General features: G+C 44.6%; 1 protein-coding gene and 1 non-coding gene across 2 annotated transcripts in view; both read right to left on the bottom strand.

The window, feature by feature from the left end:
• Positions 1 to 363: 363 nt before the first annotated feature.
• On the bottom strand, positions 364 to 436 carry TRNAG-CCC (transfer RNA glycine (anticodon CCC)). Its single transcript has one exon. It is a non-coding gene; the product is annotated as a tRNA-Gly (tRNA).
• Positions 437 to 11,587: 11,151 nt separating this feature from the next.
• TM9SF2 (transmembrane 9 superfamily member 2) overlaps positions 11,588 to 13,922 on the bottom strand; it is a 51,561-nt gene continuing 49,226 nt past the window's right edge. The window contains exon 17 of the mRNA NM_001205323.1: positions 11,588 to 12,297. Coding sequence (NP_001192252.1) covers positions 12,230 to 12,297 — 68 coding nt within the window. The 3' untranslated portion in view covers positions 11,588 to 12,229. The remainder of the gene's footprint in view (positions 12,298 to 13,922) is intronic.

The raw sequence follows: 13,922 nt of genomic DNA, 5'->3' as shown, positions 1-13,922 counted from the left end.
TGCTGCTAAGTCGCTTCAGTCGTGTCCAACTCTGTGCAACCCTATGGACTGCAGCCCACCAGGCTCCTCTGTCCATGGGATTTTCCAGGCAAGAGTACTGGAGTGGGGTGCCATTGTCTTCTCCATACTAGCATATGAGATGAGTGCCATTGTGCGGTAGTTTGAGCATTCTTTGGCATTGCCTTTCTTTGGGAATGTATGGCAGTGGCCCTTCTCAGATCATTAGTTTGCTAGTTATCTGCTTTCCTGGCTATTATCCCCATTAGAATGGGAAGGTTGACCTTTTAAAAAAATTTATGTATTTGGCTGCGCCGGGTCTTAGTTGCAGCATGAGGACTCTTAGTCATGGCATGTGGGACCTAGTTCCCTGGCCAGGGATTGAACCTGGGCCCCCTGCGTTGGGAGTGCAGAGTCTTAGCCACTAGACCACCTGGGAAGTCCCAGGTTGACTCTTAAAAAATACATATATCTTGCTGCTGCTGCTGCTGCTATGTCGCTTCAGTCGTGTCCGACTCTGTTCGACCCCAGAGACGGCAGCCCACCAGGCTCCCCCGTACCTGGGATTCTCCAGGCAAGAATGCTGGAGTGGGTTGCCATTTCCTTCTCCAATGCATGAAAGTGAAAAGTGAAAGTGAAGTCGCTCAGTCGTATCAAACTCTAGCGACCCCATGGACTGCAGCCTACCAGGCTCCTCCGTCCATGGGATATATATCTTAGCTCTTATTATAAAGGCAAACATATAAAAGGCACTCAAGTTGAATAAATGTTTCAAATATTGTTAAATGTTTATTCTGCTAAATCCTCTTTCTGCCCTGTTGTGAGCTGTTATCTGCCTATGTCATAGAATGAGCGAGGAAGTATATTACTAAAGGAGCAGATATTAGTTTTCCCAGCTTGGAACCAAAGAAGCGGATGTAGATAGAGCTTGAGGGCCGGCTCTGGGTGATCAGTTACCACATTCAGCACTTTCACAAGTGCATTAAATAAGACAAAGTAGCGAACGCTGAGAAGGAGAATGCTGGAACAATGGCAGAGGGTCTGTTCTTCCTCTCAGGCACCAAGTAACTGTGGGTCTCCAGAGATGTAGATGGCAGGCTTCCCAGGTAGAGGTAGTGGTAAAGATCCTTCCTGCCAGTGAAGGTAGACGTGAGAGGCATGGGTTGGATCCCTGGGTTGGGAAGATCCCCTGGAGGAGGGCAACCCACTCCAGTATTCTTGCCTGGAGAATCCCATGGACAGAGGGGCCTGGCGGGCTGCAGTCCGTGTGGTCGCACAGGGTTGGACATGACAGAAGCAACTTAGCGTGCACTTGGGATGCATGGAGGGAGGTAGATGTGGCCCAAGTGGGGCTCAAGTGGCCTTGGAAGGAGGTCAGCTGGTAGGATGACTTTAGCTTGGCCCATGAGAGACAGGCTGGACCAGACCCCAGGTGAGGTCAGGACTGAGTGAGTTTCCTCCCCACCCACCCCTGACCCACCAAGTTGAGTGTGAATCACTCTCAGGGACCCCCTTACACATTGCAAAATAGGTATGCTAGGAAAATGGCCAAAGGTTTGGAAATGGGCAAAAGAGATTATTAGTATCCTTCCAATAAAATGCCAGTCTGTTGTCCCCCAGATCGTTCAGGAGTACCAGATCCTATAAGGGTGTGTGCACCTCTGATTGCTTTCGATTGGACTAGTATTTAGTTATGTACCGATAGAAGTAAGCGTGTAGAAAATGGATAGGCACGCAAACATTCTCTGTCTTGAGCCATGCCAATGAATCCTGTTCATAGTAATGCAAAAGAATATTATCCAGTGGAGAATATAAATCCCTGCAAGTCTAAATCTCGTTTGACCTGGTTTTCACCTCTTCTTCATTCTCATTGATTAATAAGTTAAATAAAATCATTAACAAGCAAGAAGTGTATGTCTGTCTGAGAGTCATGTTTTACCTTCCAGGATTTTATACTTTAACAGGTAAAGAAGTAAATAGAAGTGAAGTGGGGGACAGCGAGGATGCCTGGAGTCTCAAGGTTCAATACAGAGGTAGGTAACTATGGAGAAAATCAAGGCAGGGTTGGGGACGGATGAGGAAGTAATCTGCTGCTGAAAGATGGCCGCCCTTAGCACACCTGCCTGAAGGCTATGCCAAAGAATATTGCTACCTCCCCTCTCTCCCCTTCCTATTAGCTGGTATGTTAGTTTTTTTTGTAGGGCTGCCATAACAGAGTATCATAAACTGAGTGGTTTACAAAACATAGATTAATTCCCTACAGTTTTGAGGCCATAAGCCCAAGCTCAAGGTATTGGCAGATTTGATCTCTCCAGAGTCCCCGCTCCTTGGCTTGTAAATGACCATCTTCCTCCTGTGTGTATCTGTGTTATCATCTTCTCTTCATACGACTTCGGTTATATTGGATTAGGGCCCACCCTAATGACCTCATTGAACTTGATTACCTCTTTAAAACACCTGTATCCAAATACAGTTGGACTCTGAGGCACTGGGCATTAGGGCTTCAACATATGAATTTGTGGGGTGGGAGAGGGGACAGGCACACAAGCCAGCCCTAAACACACCACTCTCACACGCCCTGTAAGTTTGTAGCTTGCTGATTTGATGAAATTCGGTTTATGGGATAGGTGCTCACTATGCATTGATATAGCCTGGAATCTGCTTAGTGGACACGAAACCCCTCAAGACCAGACCCAAGCTGCAGAAATCCCTGGGAGGAAACAAGTAACTCATTGACTCAAATGTATCCTAGGGCAGGGTTTTCTGGCCGCTTCCTGAGAAGAACGTCATTCTCCCTGAGCAGGTGGGGGCGGGGGGGGGGGGTGGCGCCACAGGGGATGCTGCCACTGAAGGTGGCAATGGGACTGGGAAGAGAGCTGGTTGTGGACTTTGTGATTTGGGGTAAATTGTTTAACTTGCCTGGGCTTCGGTTTCCTCCTCTGTGAGAGGGAGGGGCTCTTTCGGCCCTTTCTGCTCAAACCTAGGCCAGGAACCAGGAGCACTGCACCTCCTGGAGCTGATGGGAAGGGCAGACTCTCCGGAACCCACCCCAGGCCAGGTGTGTCTAAATCTGCATCTTACGATTTCCAGGTGACTGACAGGCACGTGGAAGTTTTGGAGGCACTGATTTAAGACTCTCTGGGCCTGGTGGTCACAGACGGAGATCACGGAGCCCATTATCATGAAACATGAAGCCCATCATTTCTCCCTTCCCTCATTGCCCCTCCTCAGAGAGCAGGTTGGAGGAAAGATGCTCATCCCTGCTTCTAAGCTGCTGTGAATACACGTCCTGTCACCCCACTGAGAGCAGAAAATAGGGATTCAAATGCAAATCCCTCACCCTACCCCCACCTTGCTAATAATCCTTGGCTAAGAGATCCTGGAATGTGAAGTCAAGTGGGCCTTAGAAAGCATCACTATGAACAAAGCTAGTGGAGGTGATGGAATTCCAGTTGAGCTCTTTCAAATCCTGAAGGATGATGCTGTGAAAGTGCTGCACTCAATATGCCAGCACATTTGGAAAACTCAGCAGTGGCCACAGGACTGGAAAAGGTCAGTTTTCATTTCAATCCCAAAGAAAGGCAATGCCAAAGAATGCTCAAACTACCACAAATTGCACTCATCTCACATACTAGTAAAGTAATGCTCAAAATTCTCCAAGCCAGGCTTCAGCAATATGTGAACCGTGAACTTCCTGATGTTCAAGCTGGTTTTAGAAAAGGCAGAGGAACCAGAGATCAAATTGCCAACATCCACTGGATCATGGAAAAAGCAAGGGAGTTCCAGAAAAACATCTATTTCTGCTTTATTGACTATGCCAAAGCCTTTGATTGTCTGGATCACAATAAACTCTGGAAAATTCTGAAAGAGATGGGAATACCAGACCACCTGATCTGCCTCTTGAGAAATCTGTATGCAGGTCAGGAAGCAACAGTTAGAACTGGACATGGAACAACAGACTGGTTTCAAATAGGAAAAGGAGCTCGTCAAGGCTGTATATTGTCACCCTGCTTATTTAACTTCTATGCAGAGTACATCATGAGAAACGATGGACTGGAAGAAACACAAGCTGGTATCGAGATTGCTGGGAGAAATATTAATAACCTCAGATATGCAGATGACACCACCCTTATGGCAGAAAGTGAAGAGGAACTACAAAGCCTCTTGATGAAAGTGAAAGTGGAGAGTGAAAAAGTTGGCTTAAAGCTCAACATTCAGAAAACTAAGATTGTGGCATCCGGTCCCATCACTTCATGGGAAATAGATGGGGAAACAGTGGAAACAGTGTCAGACTTTATTTTTTTGGGCTCCAAAATCACTGCAGATGGTGACTGCAGCTATGAGATTAAAAGATGCTTACTCCTTGGAAGGAAAGTTATGACCAACCTAGATAGCATATTCAAAAGCAGAGACATTACTTTGCCAACAAAAGTCCGTCTAGTCAAGGCTGTGGTTTTTCCTGTGGTCATGTATGGATGTGAGAGTTGGACTGTGAAGAAGGCTGAGCGCCGAAGAATTGATGCTTTTGAACTGTGACATTGGAGAAGACTCTTGAGAGTCCCTTGGACTGCAAGGAGATCCAACCAGTCCATTCTGAAGATCAGCCCTGGGATTTCTTTGGAAGGCATGATGCTAAAGCTGAAACTCCAGTACTTTGGCCACCTCATGTGAAGAGTTGACTCATTGGAAAAGACTCTGATGCTGGGAGGGATTGGGTGCAGAAGGAGAAGGGGACGACAGAGGATGAGATAGCTGGATGGCATCACTGACTCGATGGACGTGAATCTGAGTGAACTCCGGGAGTTGGTGATGGACAGGGAGGCCTGGCGTGCTGCGATTCATGGGGTTGCAAAGAGTCATACGCGACTGATATGAACTGAACTGAAGAGATCCAGGGGATGAGCAAAGACCCAAAAGAATTACTGGGTTAATTTCAGAACTTCCCCCCATCTCCACCCAATCAGACAATCCAATCAGAAAATGGGCAACGGACATGAACAGACATTTTGCCAAAGATGTCAACTAAGCCCATGAAAAGATACCCAGTATCAGTAGCCATAAGGAAAATACCGATTAAAACCACAATGTCAGTACATACCTATCAGAACACAAAAAATAGTGACATCACCAAGGGCTGGTGAGAATGTGGAGAAGTGCATCTTTCCCATGTTCCCAGCGGGAATGTAAAATGGTACCCAGCCACTCTGTGCGTGTTTGGCAGCTTCTTATAAAACTAATCATGGAACTACCATTTGACCTTGTGATTTCATTCTTGGGCATTTATCCCAGAGAAATGAAAACTCGTGTTCTTGCAGAAAAAATCTGTATAAAAATGTTCAGAGAGGCTTTATTCATATTTGCTCCAAACTGGGAACGATCCCAATGTCCTTCAATGTGGGAGACAAACTCTGAACATCCATACTCTGGAATGTTGTCATTGATAAAAGATAGTGAACTGATGCACAGTACAGCTGGGATGAGTCTCCAAAGACTGATAGTGAGTGGAGAAAGCCAGGCCTAATGATCACATACTGCTTGAGTCCATTTAAATGATATTCTTGAAGTGGTAAAATTCTAGAGACGGAGAGTGAATTAATGGTGGAAGGAGGCTAAGGGAGGTGGGGGTAGCTATGAAAGGGCAACCCGAGGGATCCTCGTAATAGAGATGTTCTGTATCTTCACAAATCAGTGTCAATGTCCTGATTTTGATATTGTGCGATGGCTTTGCAAGATGTCATTACTAGGGGACCTGGGCAAAAGGTAATCTGGGGCCATCTGTGTTGTTTCTTAAAATTGCATATAGATTGACAATTCTCTCAAAAGAAGAGACAGAGAAAAAAAGAAAAAAAAAAAAAAAGAACGTATTCTTGTCAATAAAAAGAAAAAGCGAGTGAGCTGTGTCCCGGTCCTCCCTAGAGAAACGTGCTGGATTCTTTGCCAGTTGAGGAATTCTGGTGCTTCTGCCGGATGTGAAGAGGGAAGGGAGGTCAGAGAAGGTAGAAAGGAGATGTTTTATGTATTCCCTGCTGCTGCTACTAAGTCGCTTCAGTCGTGTCCGACTCTGTGCGACCCCATGGACGGCAAGCCATCAGGATCCCCTGTCCCTGGGATTCTCCAGGCAAGAACACTGGAGTGGGTTGCCATTTCCTTCTCCAATGCATGAAAGTGAAAAGTGAAAGTGAAGTCGCTCAGTCGTGTCTGACTCCTAGCGACCCCATGGACTGCAGCCTACCAGGCTCCCCTGCCCGTGGGATTTTCCAGGCAAGAGTACTGGAGTGGGGTGCCATTGCCTTCTCCGATGTATTCCCTAGAAAGGCCTATGTTTCTATGTGAAGTAGACAACTGCTTGGAAGTAACTGGTCGCCAAAGCCCAGCCAAACCTCAGAACCTGCCAGAAATCCTAAGAAACTAGAGAGTAGGTCTCCTGTGCCTTCGTGGGCACTGTGTGTCAAAAGCCCTGTCTGCCAGCAGGATGGGCCCTGGGGGACCCCGATCTGCAGCTTCCGGCTGTGTGAAAAGTCTGTTTGGGGTGTCACCCCAGTCACACTCCATCAGGAGGCTCAGCCTGGCTCAGCCATTCTTGAATCAAGGCCCTGCATGCATGTGTGCGTGCTCAATCAAGTATGACTCTTAACAACTCCACGGACTGTAGCTCACCAGGTTCCTCTGTCCATGGGATTTTCCAGACAAGAATACTGGAGCGGGTAGCCACATCCTAGTCCATCAAGGTCCTGAGCAGGTTCTAGGACCTGGCTTTGACTGAAAAGTGAAAATGTTAGTCGCTTAGTCGTGTCTCTTTGTGGACCCATGGGCTGTAGCCAGCCAGGCTCCTCTGTCCATGGGATTCTCCAGGCAAGAATGCTGGAGTGGGGTGCCATTTTCTTCTCCAGGGGAATCTTCCTGACCCGGGGATGGAACCCAGCCAGGTCTTCCACATTGCAGGCAGATTCTTTACCGTCTGAGCCACCAGGGGAGCCTGGCCTTTGACTGAGGAGCTCATTGAATCCCATTTGAAGACGAGGGAGTTTGTGGCATAGCTCCTGTCTCCGAGGGATGCTGGTTGCCTGGTTTCAGGGTTCCAGAACTTCCCTCCCCCTACATCCCTCGGCATCCTGCCCACCTAAGGCTTGCCCCTCCAAGTGCTTACGGGGTGCTCACAGACAGGTGGAACTTTGGCTTCCTGCCCTGCCCGATGTAGACAAGGACACCTTGAGCTGCCCTGCAGCTTACAGAGCAAGTGGCAGGAGGGTGGGAGTCAGACCAGAAACTGAAATCAAGTCACTGTCTTTCCTTTAACTCCCCACCTTTTGACTCAAGAACAGTTGCCATTCAACTGTCACCTCCTACCCTGTATTTTGTTCATGTTTTCTGTTCACGAGAAAGCCAGTGGATCCGGGCTTCTCAACCAGCAGTCAACACACTTCTTGGTCAACCTCCAGTGGTTTCTACCTGCGTCCCATGCCTTGACTGGAGGGGACTGGGGCTTGCTTCCACCACCCAGTCAGCAATGTAAACCCTCTGCCTGCGCCACCAGTCAGCTGCTTCTTGCCAGAAGCCTCTCCCTCTCCCAACAATGCTCACATGCTCCAGCAATTCCTCTCCTTCCTGTATGGTCACACTAGGATTTTAAGAAAATGAATAACGTACTAGTCTTCATAATGCACATATAGAATATCTAAATGCTGCAGAAAATCGGATAAAATTAGGATAAACATTGCAATGCCAAACCACTGGGTTTGTAACTAGAACATTGAGATCAGAGGTAACTGTGGTTTAATATACAATGACATCCGTATCCAACTGCCTTTTAGCCTTTTGTCACCTGCTGGGAGAACTTCACATACGTTGACTCACACTTGTTCAGTCACGAAGTTGTGTCCGACTCTTCGTGACCCCATGGACTGCAGTATGCTAGGTCTCTCTGTCCCTCACCATCTCCCGGAGTTCACCCAAGTTCATGTCCATTGATTCAGTGATGCCATCCAACCATCTCATCCTCTGCCGCTCTCTTGAAGAGTAAATATTTGAATCTAAGTGTCGGTCAGGTGGGATCGAAATAAGAGTTTATGGATTTTTCAGGGTTCTGAAAGTAGGCTACATCTTCCAGTGAAAGAGGGCAGCTCACAGGCACTCAGGTGCGAGGTCTCTCCTTACTTTCCTTGGAGCCCATTTCCCCACCAGCTCTTGGGTTTCGGTTGGTAGGGGTCTCGTCCTGGGACTACCCTGGTGGCCAGGGCACACACAGCAGGATGTGCCTGGGGGACCGCCCGAGCCCGGAGCCTGAGCCCCGAGTGCCTGAGGCTCCGGTGCGCCTGGGCTCGCAGCCACAGCCAAGCTGACAGTGAGGGGGAACAAGCGGGGTCCCTTCACACCCGGAGGGGCTGCTCGGGAGCGTGAAGTCGGCCACCTCAGGGGAGCGACGACGAGGGTGCGGGGAAGGAACGGCTCCCCATTTGTTCACCCTGATCCTTGGACTTCTTGCCCCGAGGAATCAAAGCTCACTTCACTGGTACCCATACGGTTCAAAATGCCACTGCTCTGACAGAGATGTGAAAAACACAAAGTTCACACCTGAGGCAGAAAGTAAACACATCATGGCTTCTTCTGAAATTAAGCTTTCACAAGACTGGGTTGGGAGGGCACCCAGCTCCTGAGGCAAACAGTGTGTGTGTGTGTGAGTGTGTGTGTGTGTGTGAGTGTGTGTGTGTCTGTGTGCACGCACGCGTGAGCATCAACACAGACTGCCAAGCGCACATTTTAGCCAGGCACCAGGCTGTTCTTAAGTTGCTTTTCCAAAATCAGTAACAAGGGGCCACATGAGCTGAGGTCTTTTTTTCTGATTCCTTTAAACATTGATAAAATCGTCTTGTTTCAGGTCATTTCCTCTTAGGTACAGATTCTGTGTCCAGGATGGGAGTTTTCTCCAAGGTACCCATGTGCTTCGGGGACCCACTCTGGTGCACTCCTGCCTGACACCACCTCAACTCTTTATGGAAACACCCTTTGTGAGCTGGGGTCTTTTTAGATCTCTCGTCGTCTTGTAGTCTCTGGGCAGTGAAGCTGCGGCAACTACCTCGCTATGGAGTGAGAGAATTTTCTCAAGTTTCTCTCAAATTTCTTTTCCCAAACAGGTCCTAAGAGGTGGTTTATACCACCTTACAAATCTATTAAATATCAATGAGGTGACTTTGTAACATTAATGCTTTGTACTATCAAACATACTCTGGCCAATAAAAATACAATCTCCACAGCTGCTTTCTTAAAACTCTCACAACCAATTCTGAAACAGAATACTCAATACTGTCAGTTAAATAGGAAATCAAAAATGAGGTTTCAAGTCGGTACATTAAGAACAAAGTTTCAAGTAAGTAGACTTACTTCTCTCTATATTCTCTTATACATTTTGAATTGTTAACCAGGGGTGTGGATTACCTACTCCAAAGAAAAATTTGAATAAGTCAAAATTAAATATTCAGAATCTAAATTGAAACTGTGAACACAGACTATCCCTGTTGAAGTGCTTTTTTCTTAAATCTTCAAAATAAAAGCCCTCCCTCCGGCATCCCCCACCACACTTCCTTCCGTAGCTGCATGTAATGCCTTCAAGGAGCAGAGTAAGCTTGTGTGGGAGTTAAACACACACTCATCACCCCCACCCCACCAGATTTGACTGAAGTGTGGCAAGGAGGGCCATCTGTTTTATTTGAATGAGAAATAACCCAGCATTCTGATTTCAATTAGCCTCTTTGTAGCTTTATGTTTGAGCTGGTTCCATGGGTAACAGTTCAAACTAAGTGTAGAGAGAAGCTGGCCAAGTTCTGCCAGTGCTGATTTGTTTTTAACAACTGTCAATGAACAGAGAGCAAGTGTACAAGACAATGTGGCTGGATGCACATTAAAATGCAAAATTTCACAAGATCAGAACAGCACATTCTGGCATCTGAGAGCTAAACAAAACACTGAAATGGTGTCTATCATTGTATCAGTTTAAATATTTAAAATCAATATCACTTATTTAAATTCCTAGTTTTGATTAACAAATATGTGCCTTATTCTTCAGTTGCTCAGTGTATCGACTCTGCAATCCCACGGACTGCAGCACACCAGGATTCCCTGTCCTTCACTATCTCCCAGAGTTTGCTCAAACTCATGTCCATTGAGTTGACGATGCCATCCAACCATCTCATCCTGTCGCTTCCAAATACACATCTACTACATGCAAAGTCCTGTTACACTTGAGGCCTGAACCAAAGAAGGAGCAGCGGTTCTTGCCCTTGAAAGGCCTGTGATCTACTTGAAAGGATAAGCCTGCAAAGTTATACAATAATCTTGAGTAATATTAAGACAGTAAGAGAACTGTCAGAAAGCAGTATTGAACAAAGTAGCGGGAGTTCTGAGGATGGAAAAGGAATACTTCCGTCAAAGGCTTTACGTTGGAAGGGATCTGCTCATTAGTGGCAGGACAGGGCTGAAACAATGCCATCTCACACCTGGGTCCCTTCCGCATCACCTCTGCTCCCCTTTTCACCCAAGCATGCACACACACACACACACTCAAAAGCCCAATGAGGCATCACTGCATTGGTGACAGTTCAAAGCCTCGCCTGTGGCTGCACGGAAGCCACTGCCTCCCAAGGGTGTGTTTGTCAAAAGACACCAGATTCCTGAGGCCCCATCCCACACAGGTTGACGGCCCAGTTCTTTGACAGCTTCATGTAATGGATCTCAAGGAAGTCATATGAACCAGTGGGGGCAGGGGAAGAGTCGTTTCTGATGGCAGCTGGTTTGCACAATCACACTTATTGAGTCGCATTTTCCCACGGCACTCAGGGGTCCAATCCTTACTATCTGTTTCCTTGAAGTCCTGAAAGAAGAGTCTACGACCTTGGTTCTGCAGCTTCATCAGTTTCTCAACATGTCCCTCCTCAAGGGGTTGGCCAGTTCTCCAAAGCCACATCGTCCAGAGCAGAGGGGTCACGGTGGAGACAGCCAGCAAGAGGGGACCCTGTGGCTGGGTCCCGGCTCAGAGGCAGTTCGTGGGACGGATGCTGAGCGCCCAGCTCCTTCCACCCCAGCTCTGCTGACAGGTCACTGTCCACAAGGCAGCTGACCCAGCCCCACCCGCTCAGCTTCCTGCTGTCCAGGAGACAGTCCCAGGCAACACACTGCAACACAGTGATTTCCTAATTCCAGGAAATTCAAATTAAGACAAATGTAATCATAATGAAGAAGAGCTGCTAGTCATTGTTAATGCATAATCATAAAAATTGATTAAAAAAATAAGAAATACTGTATTTTGAAAAACAGGTTAAAAAAATATGAAATCTTTAACAGCAATGCAGTAGGCTCATATTAACTACTATACTTACATAATTCATCTGGCTAGATATGCATGACTAAAATTTCTGCTAACTGCCTAACAGTGAAAAGTTTAGTTTTGTTACAAAGCCTGGGAAATTGGAATTTCATTTAGCTCAAAGCTCAGAAAGTACATTAGCAAAAATCAGTAGAATCTGATAAAACAGTATAAATCACTTAAAAACACCATTGGCAAATACAGAATCCCCATGAATATACAACAGGTAATGATGCAATGAAGATGTTTTTACAATATTTATTAAGATAACAAATTTATAAATTGAAAGACTCAGAGGCACATAGTTTTTAAAAGGCCAATACCATGGAATAATGAAGTCAACACAGAAAAGAAGATATGAACAGTTACAACCAATACAAGATTTTTTTAAAAGCAGCAGCCCTACCCCCCGCCCCAATACACATCATAGGAATCATCCTTCAAAATTACCATGATAAAAAGTTACTTCCTTCAAAGAAAAATAATTCTTTCCACCTACCGAGCCTAGAAAATCCTATTTACAATGAACTGTCCTGTATTTCATCAGTATTGTTTAATATGGCCTCTTCTATTCTGCCATTAGAAGTACTGAAAATTTTATAGCTATTATATTTACAAATGCACATAATATTTAAATTTGCTCTTCATTGAGAACAACTGAATATATACTTAATCAAATCACGATACAAATGTTTTAGTGCTGATAACACATTCTGCGGGGACGGGTATATGGGGAGAGGTGTATTTAGAATCATGTTGTTTCTTAAGGATTACTAGGCCAATAAGTCTGGTAAAACTCAAGGTAGTCACAAAAACAGGTGTTTGTTGATGAAGAATTTAATTTATTTCTGTTTTAACTGGACACACTGGGCTTCTTCAGTCAACCTTCACCACACTGTATATTTTGGTAACAAACCAAAAGCATGCAAAGAAGCCAATTGTTCCTATAAAAGAAAAAACAAAAGTCAACCTCCTTTCAAAGGCAGCTTCATGATTTACATAAAAGTACAGACTTAAAATGACTGGTTCCTTAAAAAAGCCATAAAACTATAAACCAAAACTATAAGCCATTACCAGGAATACACCAAAGACCCATAAACTTTTCTGAAAAATACTGCACTAATTCAAATCAAATTTCTTACAGAAATTGATTAAAAAACTTTTTATGCTATAGGATTATCTAAAGTTTTCTATAATATATTCTTTTCCTTATTACACAGAAAAGGCTAAAATTGGAAGAGGAAAAGGATGCCAATCTTACTTTTCTATTTAAAAATACTTTCTTATCACAAAATGGAAAATGCTATTAATTCAACATATGATATGAACAGCTTAAAAATCAGAATATCAGATTCACAGAATTAAAAGGGAATATTTTCTAAGTACAGTTATTGGGAATGATCAGTTTTCAAAGATTATTATAACAAAATAACTCAGAAAGACTTTACAAAGTGTTAAAGTGATATGATAAAGAATAATAATAAAGACACACTCCGTCTGAGATGAGAGGTGGCACAGAACTGGAGGACAGAGCAGCTCTGTCCTGAGATGCGTGAATCATCTTTAGATGAGTCACCTGGAATCTCCACTCCATTTCTTTATCTCATTTAAGAGAGATAATTTTATCTGCCCTACCAGCCTCCACAGACTGTTAACAGAGTAAATGAGGAGATTCATGAAAAAATACAGGCCTTGATTTTTAGGTATTTTTATCACTTTAGAGTCTAAAAATTTTGAAGTATTTTTATCACTTTAGATTCTAAAAAATTTGAATGCCAGACAGTTGACAAAAATGAGGCTTTAAGGATTATGTAACTGTTTAGGGCCTGTGGATGATAACAAAGGCCAGGATTCAGATTTACTTCTGATTTCAAGTGTAGTATCCTTTTAAACTGTACCATACTTACAGGTACTAAACGTAAATTCAGAGACTGTTTTGCAAGAGAATATGGATGGCATCACCGACTCGATGGACGTGCGTTTGAGTGAACTCCGGGAATTGGTGATGGACAGGGAGGCCTGGTGTGCTGCAATTCATGGGGTCGCAAGGAGTCGGACACGACTGAGTGACTGAACTGAACTGATGTACTAAATTATGAAACTGCCTACCACATTAGAATTGATGCATAGCATTTTTTCCAAGATTATCCCCTAAGAAATATTCAATAGGTAGGGCTATAGAAGAATATAGAAGGGGATACACATGCCCCTTGTGGAAGTTTTATATTTAAAGTTCCAATTGTTTTCACCATTGTTTTAAGATTTTATAAGTCAAGAGACTATAGTTGGGACATTACCACAGAAGTTATGAATGTTATTATACCCATTCTTACATCATATATGTAACCAAGTACCTGCTCTGCACATGCCACGCACTCTGTGTTTTTTCGAGGACACACATATATACCTTCTGGATATTCAAAGGGTCATTATTAAGGCTTGAGAAGAGGTTGGGGTTAATTCCAGAAAAGTAAAGGTGAAAACATAAATATACTGAAACAATCTTATGTGAAACAAGAACTTCAAGGTAATAGAAGGCATTTTAAGATGAGAAAATACATTTTATCAT

This window comes from Bos taurus, chromosome 12 (genome assembly GCF_002263795.3).
Source record: "Bos taurus isolate L1 Dominette 01449 registration number 42190680 breed Hereford chromosome 12, ARS-UCD2.0, whole genome shotgun sequence".
NCBI classification, from domain to species: Eukaryota; Metazoa; Chordata; class Mammalia; order Artiodactyla; family Bovidae; genus Bos; species Bos taurus.
Note: the sequence above shows the minus strand (reverse complement) of the source record. Positions and strands in the feature narration are given on the sequence as shown.